General features: G+C 43.8%; 2 protein-coding genes across 3 annotated transcripts; both read left to right on the forward strand.

Annotated features, from left to right (window-relative positions):
* Window positions 1–585: 585 nt before the first annotated feature.
* Window positions 586–9,858, forward strand: sktl (skittles). Of its 2 annotated transcripts, none has more exons than XM_017169638.3 (2): window positions 586–724; window positions 6,865–9,858. In XM_017169638.3, the coding sequence occupies exon 2, from the start codon at window positions 6,873–6,875 to the stop codon at window positions 9,309–9,311; it is 2,439 nt and encodes an 812-aa protein (XP_017025127.1). In that variant the 5' UTR covers window positions 586–724; window positions 6,865–6,872; the 3' UTR covers window positions 9,312–9,858. The 2 variants fall into 2 exon arrangements, with proteins under 2 accessions (XP_017025127.1, XP_070140851.1); XM_070284750.1 differs by lacking the exon at window positions 586–724 and adding an exon at window positions 4,717–5,291.
* insc (inscuteable) lies at window positions 586–16,690 on the forward strand. Its single transcript, XM_017169636.2, has 4 exons — window positions 586–724; window positions 11,901–12,136; window positions 12,365–14,158; window positions 14,990–16,690. Exons 2-4 carry the CDS (start codon window positions 11,903–11,905, stop codon window positions 15,539–15,541), a joined length of 2,580 nt encoding a protein of 859 aa, XP_017025125.1. The 5' UTR covers window positions 586–724; window positions 11,901–11,902; the 3' UTR covers window positions 15,542–16,690.
* The last annotated feature ends 1,134 nt before the right edge of the window (window positions 16,691–17,824 follow it).

Consider the following 17,824-nt stretch of genomic DNA (forward strand, 5'->3'; position numbering starts at 1 on the left):
GTGTTGTCAATACACAGAAAAAAAAAATTGGTTACTACAAATATAGTTTTTTTTGTTAAGAAAACTCTATTATAAAGACTACCTTTTTTAACTTTACTAATATCAAGGGATAAACAGTTTGTAATATTTTAGAATTACAGAAATAACTCTTTTTTCAAACGGTTCCGTAATAAAATATATATATTTTTTAAGACTAATATTTTAAAATTGTAAGGAAAATTTCAAAGATATTTAAATTTCTTCCAGTGCACCTTACTCACCCAGGTAATATGACTCTGTGACTCGCTCTCTGCTCTCCCTCTCTGTCTCTCTCTCTTGCTGCGGGCCAAGGTATTTCCCTCCCTCGGAATCAGAAGTCTATAGCCTCGCATTCGCTTGTTAGCATTCGAAGAACGCAGACGCAACACACCGCGATCGCCGCGAGTCTCTCTTCGCCCAGTTTCTTCGGGTTAGTTTCGTTCGGGTTTTACGTGTTTCGTTTTTGTCGCCTGTGTTTTCCGTTTACCGTTGTGCAGTGTTAAACTATTTACACTCTGTCTCGTGGGTGCACCACCCCCCTGCCACCCACTACGCCCCCAAGTGCCAAGTGACCGAAAATAATCAAATGACACGTGCTTGAAATATAAATTTTACTATCATTCAGCGGCCACAACCGAGGAACCGACAACAATAACAGCGGCTAAACTTGGGATTACCTCGGCATTGTTTGTTCAAGAAGAAAACGGTAAGTTTCGGTCACCAAAAGCCGTATATGGGATGCCAGCCCAACAGACGCATAACTGTTTATGGGCCCCTTTGACCCCAATAGGCTTATCAATAATAAACACAAATATTTAATACGATTCCGCATACGCCCCTTGTAATTACACGCGCTTTAATACACACACTATATGTCGGGGCCGCCCATTTATTGAACTCATAACCCAACTATGCGGCAATATTGCTTTTATTTCTGTATTTTCGAGGACTCCGCTAAGCTTGGTTTTATGACTCAGGAGCGTCCCAGAGTCGTCAGACCGCGTAATGATTGTTTTCTTGGTTGTTTTTTTTCGAACAGCTTTCCTCTGAATGTTCTTTATAACGTAGATCCCCCGATGAGTCACGCACGAGCTTGGGGATACCGAGTGGATACACAACTGGGAGATATATACTATATTTGGGGGTGTGGGCAAAGGTGACTGATCAGGTTGATGGTGAATGAAATGCTCGTGTGGGGTGGTGACTAAGCCTTGGCTTGACATAACAATAATTGGGTTAGGTAAAGGAGTACGGATGATATGGGCTTGGGTGCTGTGGATATACATATATACTAGACGTAACGAGGCAGTTGAGAATGAATTAAAAATAGCTTGCAGCTGTATTGACATTCCTATCTACGCTTTTATAAATAAGTATGCGATAAGTTCTCTTTTATAAATTAATAATAATAAATTACTCTTTTGATATGGGAATAATGGATTTATTTATTTATACTCTTTGAGAACCAATCATAATAAATACTAGTTTATGTTTTTTAAGGATTTTGTATAATTAAATAATACCAAAAAATTTGTTCATGCACTTTACCTGCATTACAACAAAATTAAATCATTCCCTGGAACCCCTTTCCCGAAATTATAATAATACCTCTTAACCAAAGATCAAAGACTGCTATTAGCTGCCGAAGAATTTTCGAAATTCTTCACTTGGCACCACAAGAAGATTCGCATAATTTCCGTACACCTTAAACCTAATTGCAATAATCAAGGGAACACTGATTGCACTGATCTAGTTCCAGACGACGGGGAGAGTGTGTTCCCTGCGGTTTGAGATCTGCGGCCGCGATTGCTCCATTAGAGTGCTAAACACTGGCCATTACACCGGTCAGCGTGAGAGGTGTTATTAAGTCCGATGTGCCCAGAAACCAGTCCGGGAGTCAGTCACCTGTTGCCGCCGCCACTCACTCTCCAGTAAGAGATCGATATCAATGACAATTGGTGTCGATGGCAGCAGCGGCAACATACATAAACTCGTGCGGCACACACGGCAGCATCTCCGATATGCGGCTACCGTTAGATGGGAAATGCCAAAGCAATGATGATTGTCTAATTGAATGGGATTAATGTTTAATTTGGCTTAGTTTATTGATTTTCCATTGAAGCGCTCCGATGCGAAATGTCAGACAACGCCGTAAATGGAGCAGCAGTGCAAAGGGGATTCTATTTGGATTCTATTGAAAGAGCTCTGTAATCCGCCGACCGACTCTGTGTTTATTTTCGATGTGTCAGGTTGCAACAATGGCGAAAATCTATTGAACAATATCAGCAAAGTGCGGCTTGAATAATTGCACTCGCTAAATGGCATTTCAATGCATCTAGAGTGGGCCATTTTTTACATAATTAAATGATTGTTTAAAAACTGATTTATTATTTAATTGTTTGCCACTCGAGCGACAACAATTAATTATGCAATAACAAAAAGATGCCAAATAAATAAATAATAATTTCATTATAATCAATGCAACAGCTGCCTGCCAATGGGGCGGTGGCAATTAAAATTTATTACGCTTATTTTGCATTTATTCCATTTTAATTTGTCACTTAAATGTCAAAACTATTAAAATGATTACGGTCGATGGCGGATTAATCATTGAGCGCTTTGCCTTTGCGCTTTTCCCATCGATTTTGATTCTCGTATTGGGCCTTAACTTTCGGTTAATTAAGCCGGGCCCCCTCTTTCCCACTTTCCCCCATCAGGTTGGCCTCGTATTTCGCCAACGACCCCAATGAGCCAAGTTCAGTTAACACATAACCACCCCGCATATTAACTTAATTATGATAGTTAACATTTTCAGTGTAATTTCTGCCACCGCTCTCAATGCAATTTTACAATGCAATTTTCGATATTTATGAATATTTTTAACTCGCCAACATGGCCACTTTTTAAGCTGACCAGAACATAAATTTATTATTCAATTCGCTTCCCTCGCTCTCTCACATTTCTTTTTTTAATTTTTTTCTTCTGTTTTTATTACGAAATGAAATGCCTTTGATAACGAAGCATTATCTCAGCTTTTGTTGGGTCTTCAACGCGATATGGCGTAGAGTTCCGTTGTGGTCTTTCGCTTTGTAGTGTCTTTGGACTGCATAAATTATGCGTTCCACTCTTTTTTTAGGATTCCAAATTAATTGGCAGATTGTCGCACATTTTAGAATTTGTATTTCATTTGGTTTGGCGCGAAACTTGTTTGCTGACATCTCTATTCGGCATTTGCATATGAATTTCGCCTGGCTTTCGGCTTAGTTCCTAATTAACCAATAAGCTAGAACTTGGCTCGTCAGCCACGAACAATCCTTATTCGAAATTAAATTTACATCAATTTTTACACTATTTAACACACCCAATTAAGTGCAATTTGTGGCCGGCTTTGTTGCTGCTCTTGGGCATTTGTAATGAGGCGTACCTACTCATCTCGTCCCAGCCATTAGTATTTCTCCGCTCCGGCTGCGAACCGGATTGTTAGCTAAACATTTTTTACATTTCGCCTTGCCTACTACTAATGAGGGGCAGAGGGGGAAGCGGCTATTAAAATTACTCATGGCTGGCCATAAATATCGATTAAGGGGCGGTTTTTCAATCAATTTAAGCGGCAAACGGGGCGGGGAAGTGGTAATGAGACAGGCACCCGCAAAAAAAAAAAATCCACAAAAGGAAAGTCGCAGGGTCAAGGGCAGTGACAGAGGCAGAGGCAGGGTCCTGAAAACGTTCCTTCGCCGGCTTCAGTTACTAATCCAATTAGAATTACGCCGCCGGCCGGGAAATCGCCTTTGTAGGTGTTCCTAATTAGATTCTCGCCGGTCAGGCGGTTTCCCGTGCGAAAAATTAAATTAATATTTCGTCTCGAAATCCAGACACTTTTCATCCCGAAATAGAACGACAATTGCTGGGTATTTTTCTTTTCCAATCAAGAAACTCATTGTTTTCGTGAAGGAAAATTGAATTTTGAACAAGAAGACAGAATTGTGAAGATAAATCGGTAGATTGGTAAAGGTCAAGGCAAATTATTTTTTTTAATTTAATTTTATTTTATTTTCTATTACTAAAAAAAAAATTCGGAAAATATAGTCTTCAAAGCTTTAAAAACTGACGAGTTAAAAAAAAATCAAATTAATTTCTTAAATTACAGTCTTAAAAATATATTATTTTTTATACACCATTTTTTTAAACATTTTACATAAATTCTACACAAGTCAACAAATCGACAGATGGCGCTACAAATGACAAAAGCACCACCTGTTGGCTTGCGTGACGATCACAAATTTTGTTAGCCTGCTAGCATAGACTAGAACCAATTAGATTTCACTATATTTTATACTCTTCTGGAGGTATTTGTGATCTTAAATAAGCTACTTAAAGTTAAAATAAGTCTCTTAAAACATTTAATAAGCCAACAACTTATTTTCCGTAATATAAAATAATGGTATTTTACAAGGGCGCAGCAATGGTCACACTGCGCGAAAGACTTACCATTTGTTATAAAGCTGTTCACCCTTTTTTTCGGGTCGATTTGAAGGAAAATGTGTATATTACAGATTGGAATATTAATTAGTTAACGTTTTTTAACGGTGATCACGAAATTTAAATACGCTTTCTACCGCTTTTTCATCAATGTTCTGCACCTTTTTCACGGCTGCATTTTCGGTACCAAATTCTTTTGAGACAACACAGTCACACTGATCGCATTCGCCCAGACACAAAACTTCGGTCACTCTGATCGCGTAGAAAATAAAATAATTTGCAAATCGCAGAGTTTATTTAAACCAAAAACAACAACAAAACAGACGCGGCCACAAATTCCGCTGCTGTCCGGAAACGTCTACTGTTCTTCTCATTCTTCGCGAGCGGGGGTGGCTGAAAATACGGGGAAAATGAGACCGCTTTGAAGTGGAATTCCGAGACGATTGCCGCACGACGACGTCATCGCCAGTCACAAACACACACGCGCCGAGACACCGACACAACGACACAACCACACTAAAGGTGCTCACAGAGAATTCGTTGAGATTGTTGTAAATTATGAAAGCAATTTATCAACTGAACCCCGAGCTGGAAACTGGAAATCGAAGGAAAAGCGATAAAAGCGAAGGAAGAGGAACGGCGACTTGAGCTACGGAAGCGAGAGAGCGGGAGAGACGAACGCGCCTCGATCCGCAGCAGATACACAAAGAGAGCGAGAGAGAGTGGGCCCATGTACTTGTTGCTGGATAGTTGACCTTTGGGAGCGCCATAATTTGAATCTCGAGTGTTTCTCTGTGTAAGTACGCTAATTAATTCACGAATAAAATGGCAAAACGTTTTAATGGCAAGCTCATCGTTAACAATTGCCCAAGGCAAAACCCGCAACAACGGATAAAGCAACATCAGCAGCAGCAGAGAACTAACTCTTGGAAGGTTAATAGACCCATTAGCAGTGCCAACCTATTACTAATCCATGATATCCATGGTGTTTATATTGCTTATCGGCCAAAGGACGCCCATATTTCATATTCATTCACTGAATATTTTCGGGAAAAACTTTCCGCTGCGAAAGCACTACTAGCTGTTGTTGTTTTCGCTTTTCTCTACTTTTTTTTATTATTATTATTTGGCCTGTCATGCGTGCGACAAATATTAAAAAAGACACGAGGAGGGAAAAGATATAGAGGAGATGCCGACGCTATATCCGCCGAGCGACAATCTACGAAAATAAACACACACGAGCCAGCTGAATGGCCTCCGCCCGCCGTGCAGCCCCCTTCCGCTCTGATTCTACGCCCATGACCATGTTTTGGTTTCATTTTCCATTTTTCGAAATAATACCACAATACACACACACGCAAAAATAATGACTTTCCTATAATAATTTTGAGGATTTCGGCCTTAATTGTTTGCGTTTTCAGCAACCGTTTGCCATTCGTTTTGGATGCAGAGAGAGAAAATATAGAATAGTTTTGTGGAGAAGAAATTTGGTATCTAAGGGATATAAGATAAATTTTATATAGAAAAGCCTTAAAAAAACTGTTTTAATTAGTAATATTTACTCTAGAATTGCAAATAGGTGAGTCAGACGGCCTTGGGCACCCTTGATTTAAAGCAACAATTCGATTTATTTATCCGTCTCAAACAAGGCATATGTGTAATCAATTATTTTTATAGAAAACTGTAATTTAAACAGATCTGGGGACTGTATTATTTCAGGTGTACAAATTTTGTTATTCTCTTTTTTTTTCTGTGTGTATTGTTGAACGTTTGTTTATGCATTCGAACGTGTCTGTCGGGTATTTAGGATTCCCATATGCAAACAATCGAAATTATGGTTGGGCTGTTTTTGTTACCTGTCTCTCCTGCATTTCGGAAATTCGTAATGAGTGATTTCATGAGATTTCGTGCGATTTCCCCTGAATTTGCATGCACTTGCCTATGGTTTGGGAGTCAACCGCTTCACAGTTTTGCAGTTACTGTGTGCTAATTACTATTCTCGATAAAAGCTTAATGTTTGCCTTGGCGCTGTTGTTGTTGTTGTCGTTGATGTTTTTGTAGCTGCTCTTCATTGCGCAAACAAAAGATAAGCCACACAATTGCTAGTGGGCAGCAGCTGCTCGAAAGCTCGAAAGTGTCGAGCAAAGAAGGCGGAACGTGCCAACTGCTGCTCCAATGCTTAATCATTCGCTCATTGGCTCAAGCCCCATCTCACACTGACTCATCCACCCATTGAAAAGAATAACAACAAAATCCAGAAAAACACTCACCAATTTGCATTACTCGAGCTGCCATTGAACGCGTTGCCTGTTGTTGCCTTTTGTACAGTTTGAGCGGCACTGCAATAAGTGGTTTTCTCCTCCGCAGAGAGCAGTATGGACACCCGTGTCGAGCTGGAGCTCCAGCCGGTTGGCAAGGAGGAGGAGAAGCAGCAGCAGCAGCAGCAGCAGGATGACACAAAGCCCCAGAAAACACCAGAGGCTGAGGAATACCAGCTGCAGCGAAAAAGCCTTCTTACGCCCGTTAAGATCATTCCCCAAGATTCCTCAAAGGAGTCACCAACTGGCAACTCCATTCAGGAGCTGGAGGGCACGCCGCGGACGCCCAGAACGCCGCCCCCGATGAACATGCAGCCGGGCACATCCCGCCAGCTATTCAGGGACGCTGCTCTGGCCCACGGCGGCCAGGAGTCCACGGCGCTGCTGCAGCACGAGCTGAACAATATCGCTGCCACCCAGACACCGGTCTCCAGGCTTCGTAGTGCCAGCTCCACGCTGGATGCCAGTATTTCGCGAAACCCCTCCACCACCGGGGGCAAGCATGAGAAAAAGATCGGCCACCGGCGAGTGGCCGAGGGAGGTGAGGTAACCTACAAGAAGATCCAGTCCAAGCAGATAATGGGCTCCATACAGCTGGGCATCCAGCACACGGTGGGCAGTCTGGCCAGCAAGCCAAAGAGGGATCTGCTGATGAACGACTTCTGGGAAATGGAGACCATATCGTTTCCGCCAGATGGTTCCTCCATCACGCCAGCTCACCACTACAGCGACTTCCGGTTCAAGGTGTACGCACCCATTGCCTTTCGCTACTTCCGGGATCTGTTTGGAATCGCACCCGACGACTTCCTCATGTCCATGTGTGCCTCGCCGCTGCGAGAGCTCTCCAATCCGGGGGCTTCTGGCTCTATATTTTACCTGACGGACGACGACGAGTTCATCATCAAGACGGTGCAGAAAAAGGAGTGCGAGTTCCTGCAGAAACTGCTGCCCGGCTATTACATGAACCTCTCGCAGAATCCCCGAACCCTGCTGCCCAAGTTCTTTGGACTCTATTGCTTCCATTACAACTCAAAGAACGTGCGACTGGTGGCCATGAACAACCTGCTGCCCTCGGACATCAAGATGCACGCCAAGTACGATTTGAAGGGCTCGTCCTTCCGCCGCAAGGCCTCCAAGGCGGAGCGCCAGAAGGCGAGTCCCACATTCAAGGACCTCGACTTTGCCGAGCACCATCCGAACGGCATTTTCCTGGAGACGGACAAGTACAATGCACTGATGCGCACCATTCAGCGGGACTGCATGGTTCTGGAAAGCTTTCAGATCATGGACTACTCGCTGCTGGTGGGCATTCACAATTTGGACCTGGCCGCCAAGGAGAAGAGGGAGGAGCGCATCCTAAACGCACGGGCTAAGCTGCAGCGGAAGGAAAGCGCCGCCCAGGGTCCATCATCCCTGAACCCCGATGACGACGCCCCGGAGGCGGATCAAAATCAACTCCATACGGTGGCCTCGTACGCCTCCATTCCGGGCACTTCTGCTGGAACGGGAGGAGCCGCCTTGAATCGCACTCGCAGTATGAATCGTCAGCGTTTGGTGGCTCATTCCACAGCTCTAGAATCGATTACAGCCGACATGGATATGCCTCTGGAGGAGGACGAGGATGTGCCCTCGGGCGGTATACCCGCGCGATCGGAAAATGACGAAAGGTTGATCCTTTACATTGGCATTATCGACATCCTGCAGTCATATCGCTTGGAGAAGAAGCTGGAGCACACCTTCAAGAGCATCCTGTACAACGGGGACACGGTGTCCGTGTGCCGTCCCTCGTTCTATGCCAAACGCTTCCAAGACGCCATGGCCAAGCAGGTGTTCAAGAAGACGCCCACATTTCCACTGAAACATTCCCCCTCCAAGCGCAAAACGTCAGCAACGCAACTGATGCGCTCACCAGCCTCGCGTCTGCCCTCCCTGAACACACCGACCGGTGGTGGACGGCAACCGGTCCTGACCATGCTCTCCGGTATGTCAACACCGCCGCCGGCCTTCGACGACATCTCCGAGGAGGACATAACCGCAGCCTCCACCACGACGCTGCAGCGTCAGCAAAAGCAAAACGGCAACAGCCAATCGAACAACAACATCCAGGGCGAGATGGAAGGAGCCCCAGCAGGTGGTAGCAGCACGACGGGCGGCAGCGGGGAGCCGCCCAGCAGCACCTATCACACCCAGTACTCCTACGATAGCTCCGTACGGACGGGCAGCGCCCTGACCAGCGACTTTAGCGACGATGAGTCGACGGGGACCGGATTGAGTGGCTCCCGTTCGCCGCTGAATCGCGCCCACCATAGCGTCCAGGTGACGACGGGCTATGTGGAGCAGATACTCGCTCAGCCGGAGGGCGAGGCGGAGCAGGTGCATGCAGATGTCAACGGCAAGGTCACGTTGACGACCACCACGATGACGACCACAAAAACGGCTCACATTCAGGGGCCCAGCTACACGTCCACGCTCGTGCTCAACGACCTGCCGCGTTGAGACTGGAAGCGGGACTGGCATTGGGTGTACATGGGATGCATATATGTAAAGCCGCCGGGTATGTGGGCTTGTAAGGTGTAATGGCCACTCTCCCATCACGAAAAAAAAAAATACTGAAAACGAGCTCGTTTATCTTGATTAAACACAAAAACCAAAAACGAATACGTATTCGATATTAAAATTTATGTGGCGCCTGTGCTAATTGACTGCCAACCAGCCACGCCCCCCACACCAACACACACATACAGCCTAGGAAAATTTATAAATATTATTTGGCTTCATGTTTTTTGGTTGTTCTTTTTGTTTTTTTGTGTCTGTGTGTGTGGCCTTAACTGAAGTTTGTTTTAAATTACGAAATCATTGTGAACGGGAATCGAACTACTTGGACGAAATTGAGATGGTCGGGGAGAAAAAGACGAGGAGAGAACTCAGTTATTGTCTTTATATATATAAATGTATGTTGCTGTATTATAAAGTGCGTTTACGTATTCTAAGATGCTCATGTAAATAAACGAAATGATAAATAAATATACGTATATACATTTTACATGCCGGATCAGTGTCCTTCGTGGGGCTGTCCGAGCGCTGACACTTATTGGAGCTCTGTCTGCGGCTGACCATAAATCACTTAATGATTTTCAATGTTGCTATTAAGCACCGTTAATTTTTATCGCCTTGCAGCATTGTTAAGCCTCTCCGGCCAGCCGCCAGCGTCAATTGTGCAATATTTATTGTGCCAGAGAAAAGGATTTTGCGCTCTCGAAATTGTAATGTGGGCATGAAGCTAACAGAGCTCTCCATTAATTAGCCCATGGCCCAGGGACAGTGATTTTCATTTGTGTACCCCGTGATTCGGGATTTCGAAGGGGCTTTAGTGATATATGGAAGCGGAATGGGGATATGAGAGCGGTCTTAAATGGAGAAATTATGGTCTGTAAAAGTGAACTATGTTATATTGTTAAAAATTAATTAAGCGTAGTAGATTATTCAATTTCAATGTGAGGATAGTATAGATCGGTGTTGCCCAAAGCCCTGTTTCAGCCAGTTTCTCTGCCGTCTCTCTATTTTTAGGCAGTATTATAAAAATTGTGACTATTTTTTCTTATTTTACAAACAAATGAAATTTTAATATTAAAATATTTTATATAACGTAAGTAAAGTATCACATAATGAGCATTTTAATCGTCGACTCTCATTATTATAGGTAAAAAATAATGGTTATTACATAAAAATTAAACAAAAAACACGATATTATTACGAAATGCGTTAGAAATATTTAATTTTTTTCATATTAAACTTTGAGTGGGCAGCAAATATTTGTTGGTTTTTATTGCCGTGCTTTTTGTACTAATTGAATATAATTTTAATTAATTGCTTAATGAATTCAATAAATATGCATGTGCGGCGCTTATGTGTGCGTTCGTTGACCGTTGGGAAAAAATGCAGAAGAAAAAATTCATTTCGTCCTTTATTTATTTCATTTTGTTTACTTGAAACAAGCACTTTGTCAATATTTGCACTGAGTGCGAGGGAGAGAGTGGCAGCAGTTGACCAAATGCCACATTTGTGGGGCAAAAAGAGTGAGTGATAGAAAGAGAAAGCGCGCGCGAGGTCAGAGTTCACTGGGCATGCAAAATAAACTTTCCCACTCATGCATAACACAAATAGTTGCACACTCTCTCGCCGAGGTGCTGCCAACAAGTCCCTTTTCTAGGCAAATACACCCATGCATATGGATGCTATATTATGTAATTATGGCAAAAACAAAGTTTAATAAATATGTAAACTGCAAAGTGCACAAACCACGCAAAATTAAACAAAATAAAACACGAGTTCGTTTGGTTTGCGATGTCACACGAAAATTGTTTTGCAGCATAATTAGTTTATTCCATTTGCATAATAGAGACCCCCGATGCCGCACACTGAATGCTTTGTCAATGCTTTGTGGGTTCAACTCTCAGTCCAATCCCATTGCCATGACCATTACCAAGCCCCCCCAGCAAATCATTTGCATTTCCAGCATCCAGCCAGGTGACCACCGCCCCTTCTTTATGCTTGTAACTCAACAGATTTGGCCTGTAAAATCTGCATAAATGCCCACAATTTGGGGCATTCACATCAATTATTTAGAAATTATTGCACCGTAATGTATACAGTGGAACAGTTGGACGCCTGGCCAGCCATATGCCAAATATCATTTTGATGGCCTCGAGTCTCCTCCAACTTTCGGAGCTCCTTAAATCACTCGAGTCGAGCTGAAATTTAAAATTGGAGTGGGTGGGTGGTTGGCTCCGGCATACGGCATTTCATTGATTAAAATAATGATTTGTATCGGTTGGGCGGAAATTTAATTTTTTTGTAACGGATATTACGCCAATGTTCAGGCATGTGTGTGCGTCTCTGTCTCTGCGTCCCTCCACTCTTTCCGGGAGGAATGACCCCGGAATAACCCGGGTGTATTGGCAATGAATCCAGTCCAGCCAAGCGGCAATTGCATTAAATTTAATGAATTTAAGCCTGTTAAACGAATGAGTCCAATTTATTTAAATGATGGACACTACTGATTTCCTCTCCGTCTCTCAATTTCAGGCATGTCCTTCCAGCGCAGCTATAGCAAGGTGTGGTGGGGCTCGGAGCAGTCCTCCCTGACCAGCGGCGGCTTCTACTCGAGCTTCAATAACAGCTACTCGGCAGGGGCACAGAGGCAGCCCACCTCCCTCGGCGCCCTGGGCAATCTCTCTTGCATCCAGGAGGTGGAGGACGAGCAGAATAGCTCCAAGCTCTCCTGGCACAAGCACGATAGTCCCGGCAGTCTGCGCAGTCAGGTGAGCATATTCATGTAGTCCATTTGATTCTATATATCCCGTGGCGTTATTCTAATTTAACTTGAAGATAGCTCCGATTAGTGGGAGCTTTAAGAGGATATATGTAACTACAATAATTGGACAGATTTTCATTATATATTAGTATGGATTTTGGAATGATATAATAATGAACTTAAATACCTTTACCTAAATTCCTTCAATATGCTAATTTATATCTTTTTTCCACAGGATTCAGGCTTTTCGGACAATGAGGAGTCACAGCAGCTGCAGCATCGGCAGCAATCACAGTCCCCGCAATCGCCTCAGTCAGATGACAATCAAACGCCCACGGCCACGCCCACCTCGGTGCGTTCGGTAGCCACGCCCCCAACTGTGGTGCGTCGCGTGGGTAACTCAGCCTTCTACTCACCGCTGATCAGTGTTTCTCGCCGGATTTCATTCACCAGTGGCCAAAAGACACCAAAGGCGAAATCCGACAAGGACGATGAGGAGGATGCTGTGGACGCCGAGTTGGCGGCTAGCCGCAGTCGGCTTTTTGAGCAGCTGAATAGCTTGAAGCTGGACGATGAGGCGGAGCTTGTGACGGCGGAGGAGAGTTCACCGCCGCCACGTCCGGCGATAAGACGCCGTCGGCGAATTATGCGAAAAGCCAAACCGGAACCGGAAGAGGGTTCGGCCAGCGAGGAGGAGCAGGAGCAGGTTTCTGCTCCACCGCCTCCCTATAATAATGAGACCGTTTACTTGGGCGAGGCACCACCGCCCTACAACAACGAGACCGTGACCTTTGGCACCACCGAACAGGACGAAACAATCCAGCCGCAGCCCTCTCCCCTGAGAGTTAGCGCTTTGCGATTCACGGCTAGCACTAGTACGCCTAAGAGTCGTTCGAGGATCGCAAAGAAGACAAGAAAACACCCCGAACCCGTGGCCAGCTGGATGCAGGAGCAACGCTGGGCCGGAGAACCAGAGGTGATGTGCACCCTTCAGCACAAATCCATTGCCCAGGAGGCGTACAAGAACTACACCATTACCACCAGTGCGGTCTGCAAGCTGGTCCGCCAGCTGCAGCAGCAGGCTCTGTCGCTCCAGCTGCACTTTGAGCGCAGCGAGCGGGTGCTCAGCGGACTGCAGGCCAGTTCCCTGCCGGAGGCCCTTGCCGGAGCCACACAGCTGCTCTCCCACTTGGACGACTTCACCTGCACGCTGGAGCGCCGTGCCATATTCTTCAACGATGCCAAGATCGAGAGGCGGCGCTATGAGCAGCATCTCGAGCAGATCAGGACGGTCAGCAAGGACACGAGGTACTCCTTGGAGCGGCAACACTACATCAACTTAGAGTCCCTGCTGGACGATGTGCAGCTGCTGAAGAGGCACACCCTGATCACGCTGCGCCTGATCTTCGAGCGATTGGTTCGCATTCTGGTGATCAGCATTGAGCAGAGTCGCTGTGACCTGCTGCTCAGGGCCAATATCAATATGGTGGCCACCTTGATGAACATTGACTACGATGGATTTGCTTCGTTGTCGGATGCCTTTGTCCAGAACGAGGCAGTGCGAACTCTGTTAGTGGTTGTTTTGGATCACAAACAGAGCTCCGTCAGGGCTTTGGCTCTCCGGGCTCTGGCTACTCTATGCTGCGCTCTCCAGGCCATTAATCAGCTGGGCAGCTGTGGCGGCATCGAGATTGTGAGGGACATCCTCCAGGTGGAGTCCGCGGGCGAGAGAGGACCCATTGAGCGTAGGGAGGCGGTGTCGCTTCTGGCCCAAATCACCGCCGCCTGGCATGGACCAGAGCACCGAGTGCCAGGCTTGAGGGACTGCGCCGAGAGCCTGGTGGCCGGATTGGCTGCCCTCTTGCAGCCAGAGTGCTGTGCCCAGACATTGCTCCTCTGCGCCGCTGCTTTAAATAATCTGAGCCGAATGGAGGCCACGTCACACTACTCCATCATGTCCAACGAGGCCATATTCCGCTTGATTGACACCCTGGAACACCAGAGCTGCGGCACCAGTGTCTTTCTCTATGTAAGTAGCTCTGGAAATGTGTTTATTTTATAATTTAAATAATAGAATTTAACATGGTTCAGATAATACCACATATTAGGTTATCTATTATGCTTAATGCCCGTACAAAAATAAGCTAAATTAAAAAGTTTAAGCTCATTTACTAATTTATGAAGAAAAGGCAAATATTTTCCATAAATTTCGTTATTAAATTCTAGCTAATATCACACAAAATCCCAACAGACCAGGCAGTTTTCCGATAAAATTTTAATTTCCTGACATAAATTACCCTCTCCATGGGCAGCATTGCAATCAACAATTAAAATTCTCTTAATAAACAAATTTACTGGATAGTTATAAATGTATTACAATGCAAAAAAGGCAACTAATTTAAATTGAATTGAAAGTAATCACCAATCACATATTAGTAATCACAAATTTAACTTATCTCCGGAATGAAACTTAATTAAAATGAAATTCCTGAAATATTTATAAATTAATATAGACAATTTGAAAGATGTGGCCTCTTTTTATTGAAGGATATAAACGTTCCCGTATCCTTATATATCTTTGTGTGCTCAAACCTGACCTTGGTTTGGAACCGCCTGAATCGATTTCCTGCAATTTTTTGGGCAATTTTATTGAAAGCTTCTCGGGGCGCTGGCTCGTAAAATTTATTTGTGCATTTGCAAAGCAATTTTTTCGCAATCTTGGCCACGATTTTTCATTTGGCCAGGCCTCACACACACACACACACACACACACACACACACACACATCCGACCCACTTTGAGTTGCTTATTTTTTACTCATCAACATTTGCCTCCCCTCTCTTTTATTTCATCCGCACAGGAGCAAATCGTTGGGATGCTGCACAACATGTCGCTGAACAAGAAGTGCCACAGCCACTTGGCCAACGGCGTCATCATAAATTTCATCACGTCCGTGTACCAAACGGAATTCTACAAGACCTACGGCTCACGTGCGGAGAGCGATGCCCAGCGCCGCAGCATCAAGACCATCCTGCACACGCTGACGCGCCTGGCCAGCGACTCGCCCACGCTGGGAGCGGAGCTCCTGGAGCAGTGGCATCTGCCGGACCTGCTGCGCCAATCCCTGGCCCTCAAGCCTCAAGCAGCCTCGACCACTCTGCCTTCTCCCCAGGAGCACTTGGACAGCAGCCACGGCAGGGATATATCCCAGCTGGCGCGACAACTGCTCGGCGTCCACCAGCAGGAGCAGCAGCTGTTGGCCACTCCCACGCCAATCGGTTCCTTCTCCAGTGGCCACCAGACGCCCGAGGCCCAAACGCAGACCAGTTCCAGCGTCAACTCGAAAACCAAGGCCAAGTCTTCGTCGACGCTGCTCAAATTCAATTTAACACGTCAGGAGAGTTTCGTCTAGTTTTCACCACCTGAGCAGAGGTTTTTGGACGGATGAAAGAGTTCGAGTGCCCGCCCGAGCTGCACAGAGAGAAAATATAACAATATGGCTTTCAATTTATGTTTATCAACCATATAACATTTATTATAAAGCCATATTCTACAATACTTTTCTCAAAATTTATTATAGTTATTATTTAAAATTAACAAAACGTTACAAATATCAAGTAAAAGTTTATTAATCTTCAAAGTAATAAGACAATACTAATAAAATATAAGTAACTCACAGCCTCACAATTTATAAATTATATTGTTTATACCTTAAAGAGCCTGTTTGTTACTTATATTTTATTTAAATTTAATACCATAATTTCCTTAAGAAACTCCTTAATTATGTACCATATATTAATACCTAGAATTTCACAAATATTTGGCAAATATTTTCTCTCTGTGCAGACACGTCCTTTGGCCGGACACAAGCCGGAAACGCAGACGTGCGTCAAGTGTTATTACTTTGTCTAGGATGTTGCGTGACCCGTTTGGCCTCGCTCCCGCCTCTCCACCCCCTCGCTACGATATTATCCTTGCTGCTGGATGTAAACGAAGTAATTTTTATATTTCCACTCAGGCAAACAAAACAAACTAAGGGGGCGGAGCCGGACGGGGCGAGGCAAACAAAATAAATAGAAATACAATTTTTGTTTGGTTATTTTTCTGTTGCCGAGGCAACTTTGGTATTCTTGTGTGCTTATAACAAAAATGCTCTTAAAGTGCTCTCCCCCTCTCGGCAGGCCAGATTTATTTTATGTTTTATTCAATGCAAATGCAACTTTGACATTTTGCATTCTCATTGTAAATATTTTCCCCTGATCCCAGTTCGAAACCAAAACCCCCATACGGCTGGCAACATAAAAACCAAAAACTCGGAAAATTCCTTAGCTGGTAGGAGCGAAGTCCTTTGTGCCAAATAAACTGAGAAAAGAAAATGCAAACAATTTATTTGTTTTGTACTTAAAGCAATTGTATTGCATAACACTGTATTATATATGTATCTATGTATGAATATTTACGGTTTCCAAACTTAAGTTTATTATAAGACTATATATTAAAGTTACACTTTACATTGTAATTAATACGTTGAAATAAAACGTTGAGTTGTTTAAACTATAAATTGAAAGTGTGTTATTTGCGTATTGAAATTTAATATTTTGAGAAGGCTTTTAAGGCTTAATTGTATAATTGTGCAATGGGAAATGGTTGCTTAGGCGATGGATGATTGGATGTTGATTATATTAATACATTTATTAGCGAATAGAGGGTATTATTATCATTTTATTATACAAAATATGAAGTCTTTCAGTAAACGTTCATTGGATTTATACTATAATAACAGGGAATTACTGGCAAATTCAACAACATTGTGCTATGCTCAAAGCTGTTTTGGTTTTCCCTGACTAGCTCTGACCATAGTTTTTTTATTCCTTTGTTCACAACATTATGTGTGCTTTGTAGCAGTAGAACAAGCTTACGGGGGTTAGACATACTTTTACTGTTATCCCTGTCCGGGCTTCCCGCCACCTCGCCCTGTCCACCTACAGTGGTTCACAGAATAGTCTCACATCGCCCGGAGTCCAAATGAAAACATACAAAAGTAAATACTCCACTGATCGCCATCTCGGTGTGCAAATCCACAGATACCCACAGACACTCTAGCACTTTATCGGACATTGGAAATCAGAGCTTAGTGTGTGTTAGACGTCGGGCAAGTGTGGGAGTGACAGGAGACAAGCGATTTATTCCTGGAATCAAAGCTTATAGCTGTCGGTTAAAGGAAAGTTAAGGTTTTAAAGCCATTGAGCGATTTTAAAATATTTTCATTAAAATTTTCATTTGTGTTTCTAAAATTCAAGAATTTATTGTAGAAAAGAAGTATCAAATTAGTTTTATTTACAACCTAAAAAGGATTACTAAGACTACTCTCACTTACTAAAGCAAAGGAAATTCTGTATTTTCTGTGACATTTTTCCTTTGCTTTTATTTATAAGAAATATTTGTAGCATAATTTAATATTTTTGAAATAGGGAGAGAGAGACAGTTCTTAATAGTCAAATATTTCATATCTACGTGAATTGAATAACCTGTGAGTCACCGAAGCGAATCAATCCATATTTTATCTCGGCTTGGATTTCGGATTTAAATAGGGTTGCTCAAACTATGCAAAGTGCTTTGGCCTGGCTAAGATGTCAAAAAGCGTGCTAGCTCCACATCCCACTCTGAGCTCCGGCCCCACTCCAATCCTTGTCTG

This window comes from Drosophila kikkawai, chromosome 2R (genome assembly GCF_030179895.1).
Source record: "Drosophila kikkawai strain 14028-0561.14 chromosome 2R, DkikHiC1v2, whole genome shotgun sequence".
Lineage (NCBI taxonomy): Eukaryota > Metazoa > Arthropoda > Insecta > Diptera > Drosophilidae > Drosophila > Drosophila kikkawai.

Coding starts and splice junctions, on each gene's coding strand:
- sktl (XM_017169638.3), top strand. CDS start 6,873: ATGGACACCCGTGTCGAGCTGGAGCTCCAGCCGGTTGGCAAGGAGGAG.
- insc (XM_017169636.2), top strand. CDS start 11,903: ATGTCCTTCCAGCGCAGCTATAGCAAGGTGTGGTGGGGCTCGGAGCAG. Junction 12,137..12,364: donor CCGGCAGTCTGCGCAGTCAG/GTGAGCATATTC, acceptor TTTTTTCCACAG/GATTCAGGCTTTTCGGACAA. Junction 14,159..14,989: donor GCACCAGTGTCTTTCTCTAT/GTAAGTAGCTCT, acceptor TCATCCGCACAG/GAGCAAATCGTTGGGATGCT.